Source organism: Dinoponera quadriceps, unplaced genomic scaffold (assembly GCF_001313825.1).
Source record: "Dinoponera quadriceps isolate SergipeBrazil2010 unplaced genomic scaffold, ASM131382v1 scaffold573, whole genome shotgun sequence".
Lineage (NCBI taxonomy): Eukaryota > Metazoa > Arthropoda > Insecta > Hymenoptera > Formicidae > Dinoponera > Dinoponera quadriceps.
This window is the reverse complement of record NW_014554663.1, coordinates 429-4,224: the sequence shown is the minus strand read 5'-3', so window position 1 is coordinate 4,224 and position 3,796 is coordinate 429. Positions and strand designations below refer to the sequence as shown.

The 3,796-nt window shown below is 49.2% G+C and overlaps 1 protein-coding gene across 1 annotated transcript; it reads left to right on the top strand.

Annotated features, from left to right (window-relative positions):
* Window positions 1-2,461: 2,461 nt before the first annotated feature.
* LOC106740592 lies at window positions 2,462-3,509 on the top strand. Its single transcript, XM_014611782.1, has 2 exons — window positions 2,462-2,694; window positions 3,045-3,509. The coding sequence occupies exons 1-2, from the start codon at window positions 2,473-2,475 to the stop codon at window positions 3,507-3,509; spliced, it is 687 nt and encodes a 228-aa protein (XP_014467268.1). The 5' UTR covers window positions 2,462-2,472.
* Window positions 3,510-3,796: the final 287 nt, after the last annotated feature.

Below are 3,796 nucleotides of genomic sequence, written 5' to 3'. Positions count from 1 at the left end.
CAATATCCGCATTATTCAACGGTATTGAAACTCAGTGACATCGAGTTTCCGATGACCCTGAAACAAATCGCGCTATTCGAACGTCTTAATGAACTGTCCGTTAATGTGTTCACTCCTCAAAAAGGAGAAGGTGGACGAAAGAACACCACAGATATCGTTCCTCTGCGCCTCACCGACAACAAGAGAGACATTCGTGTGAATTTATTATACCTGACAACGTTATGACATTATAATGATGATGATAACAATACTCGCGTCACAGGTCATTTCGCGTGGATAAAAGATCTGTCTCAATTACTATCATCACAAATAAATCGAAATACGCGAAGTAAACACATCTGCGAAAGATACGGTAATATCTCCTTCTCCTTCTCCTTCNTCACCCGAGGAAACAAAAAATAAATTTTTTGAAATACACAAAATATATCCTTCTTCTTCTTCTTTTATCATTTTTCTTTTACAGATGTCTTAATTACTTCAACACGCGTGACAAACTGATCGCTCGCAGCGTCGACTGCGGCATCATGAACGATTGCGCCATCATATTGCCAGACAACGAGAACAAATGCCTCTCTCATCGCAATTACGGTAGAAAGGAACGCCTGCCATTGGTTATCTATAATGATATGGAATACATATTGGAAAAAAAAAGAAAACAACGAAGAGGTTCTCGTTGTTAATAGCGGCTCTTACGCGTATCAACATCACAAAGTGTTCAGCGTGGGCTATTATTTGTGCTACGCGCTCGACGACGACGACGAACTCGCTTCCGGTTATCACTTTCGTCGCGGAGACGACTGCGTCTCTTGGTTCGTCAACGAAATCGGCGCCAATGCGGAACGCGCGTTCGCGTTACTGTCCGAAAACATAAAACCTATGAAGAAACTAACCCCGACAGAGGAAGGCGATTTCGCCAGCGTCGACGCGCGCTGCCACATATGCGGAGGACCATTCGAATCGGACGACGACGACACCCGAATGCNGCGGAGCGTGCGTACGCGTTACTGTCCGCAAACATAAAACCTATGAAGAAACTAACCCCGACGGAGGAACGCGATTTCGCCAGCGTCGACGCACGCTGCTACATATGCGGAGGACCATTCGAATCGGACGACGACATTCGAGTGCGCGATCATTGTCATCTAACGAATCGTTACCAAGGCCCCGCGCACTAACGCTGCAATCTCAATTATCGCAATTCGCATATCATCCCCGTGTTCTTTCATAATTTATCGGGTTACGACGCACACTTCATAATCGAGCGAATAGCCAACTCGTTCGAGGGCAGCGTCGATCTGCTGCCGATCAACAAGGAAAGGTATCTGTCCTTCACGAAAAACATCAAGCGCGCATACGTCAAGTGGAGACAGCGGGTGAAACTACGTTTAGTAGATTCGTTCCGATTTCTCAGCACGAGCCTCGATAAACTGGCCTCGTTTCTCGACGAGGATAAACTACGCGCGACGCAATCGACGTTCTCGCATCTGACCGCGAGTGATTTTGCGCTGCTTATGCGCAAGGGTGTGTTTCCGTATGAATACATCGACAGTGCCGCGCGATTAACGGGAACCGAATTACCATCACGCGATGCTTTCTACAGTTCGTTGAGCGACGAAATCGTCAGCGAGGCCGACTACAAACACGCCGAGACCGTGTGGAGACGATTCGACGTGCGCAATCTCGGCGAATACAGCGATCAATATTTGAAAACGGACGTGATGCTGCTGGCCGATATCTTCGAGAACTTTCGCGACGTATGCGCCGACAGTTACGGCTTAGACCCGGCGCATTATTATACCCTGCCGGGCTACACGTGAGACGCCATGCTGAAACACACAAATGTGCGACTCGAATTACTGACCGACATCGATATGGTGCTGTTCATAGAGCGCGGTATACGCGGCGGACTTAGTCAATGCTCGAACAGATACGCGCGCGCCAACAATCAATATATGTCGGATAGATCGAGCAGCAGCAGCAGCGAGGACGCGTCTTACGAATCGTATCTAATGTATTACGATGTGAACAATCTGTACAGCTGGGCAATGTCCGAACCCCTACCTTACGGTGACTTTCATTGGCTAGACGATACCGATATCGCGCGACTCGACGTAACGTCCGTTTCACCGAATTCGCCGATCGGTTATATCTTGGAGGTCGATATCGCGTATCCGCGCGAACTGCACAATGCGTATGCGGATCTGCCGTTTTGCCCAACGCGCGAATGCCCGCCCGGTAAGCGTAGCCGCGGCAGCAACAAAAAATTACTGGCCACACTGCGCGATAAATCGCGCTACGTCATTCACTATCGATGTCTGCAGCAATGTATGGCACACGGACTCTCCCTGACGCGAATTCACCGCGTCTTGCGATTCGCGCAATCACCGTGGCTCCGCGGCTACGTCGAACTCAACACGGGCTTTCGCATCGGCGCTTCCAAAATGCGCGTTCGAAAATAATCTCTACAAGCTCATGAACAACGCGGTGTTCGGCAAAACTATGGAAAACGTGCGCGTACACCTGGACGTGCGTCTCGTGACGCGCTGGGACGGACGTTACGGCGCGGAGGCGCTGATCGCAAAACCGAATTTCCACAGCCGGAACATCTTTTCCGAGGATCTAATGGCCGTGGAGTTGCGCCGACTGCGCGTACAATTTGCGAAACCGATATACGCGGGCATGTGCATACTCGAGATCTCGAAGACGCGAATGTACGAATTTCACTACGATTACATGCTGCCGCTGTATCGCCACATCGACAATAATAATACTAATAATAACGAGTACTGTCGTCTATTGTACACTGACACCGACAGTCTAATTTATCACATCGTCACAAACACGAAGACGGATCCGTATGAGTGTATGCGGCGCAATCTAGCGCGATTCGACACGAGCAACTATCCGTCGGTCAATGCGTACGATATGCCGCGCGCGAACAAGCGCGTGCCCGGTCTTATGAAGGACGAAAATTGCGGCGCGATCATGAGCGAATTCGTCGGATTGCNGCGAAACCGATATACGCGGGCATGTGCATACTCGAGATCTCGAAGACGCGAATGTACGAATTTCACTACGATTACATGCTGCCGCTGTATCGCCACATCGACAATAATAATACTAATAATAACGAGTACTGTCGTCTATTGTACACTGACACCGACAGTCTAATTTATCACATCGTCACAAACACGAAGACGGATCCGTATGAGTGTATGCGGCGCAATCTAGCGCGATTCGACACGAGCAACTATCCGTCGGTCAATGCGTACGATATGCCGCGCGCGAACAAGCGCGTGCCCGGTCTTATGAAGGACGAAAATTGCGGCGCGATCATGAGCGAATTCGTCGGATTGCGAGCGAAGATGTACGCCTATCGGGTGGACGGTCGCGAGGACAACAAGATAATAAAAGAGGTGCACAGACACATCGTCGCACGACAAATCACCTTCGACGATTACGCGCAATGTTTGCGCGACGCGACGGAATGCACGGTCAATCGTGCATAAGATCCAGATTGCACGAAGTGTACACCGTGTCGGAGAGAAAATTTGCTCTAAGTCCGCACGACGACAAGCGTTACGTAATACCCGATTCCGCGAGCGGCGCGACTCTCCCGTGGGGACATTACAAAGTACCACCCGATGTCGCGTTTCTGCACATACAATTAAAAAAAAAATTAAACATATATTCTTTTGTTTTTCTTCTTCTTCTCTCATTCTCTTTTCTTTTTGTTCCTTCGCAAGGAAAAGAGAGAGAGAGAAAGAGAGAGAGAGAGAGAGAGAGAGAGAGAGAG

What these genes read in the sequence shown, in the direction of transcription:
- LOC106740592 (XM_014611782.1), top strand. Translation starts at nt 2,473, where the DNA reads ATGAACAACGCGGTGTTCGGCAAAACTATGGAAAACGTGCGCGTACAC. An exon ending in CGGGCATGTGCATACTCGAG is followed by an intron (nt 2,695 to 3,044) that starts ATCTCGAAGACG and finishes TGCATACTCGAG; the next exon opens with ATCTCGAAGACGCGAATGTA.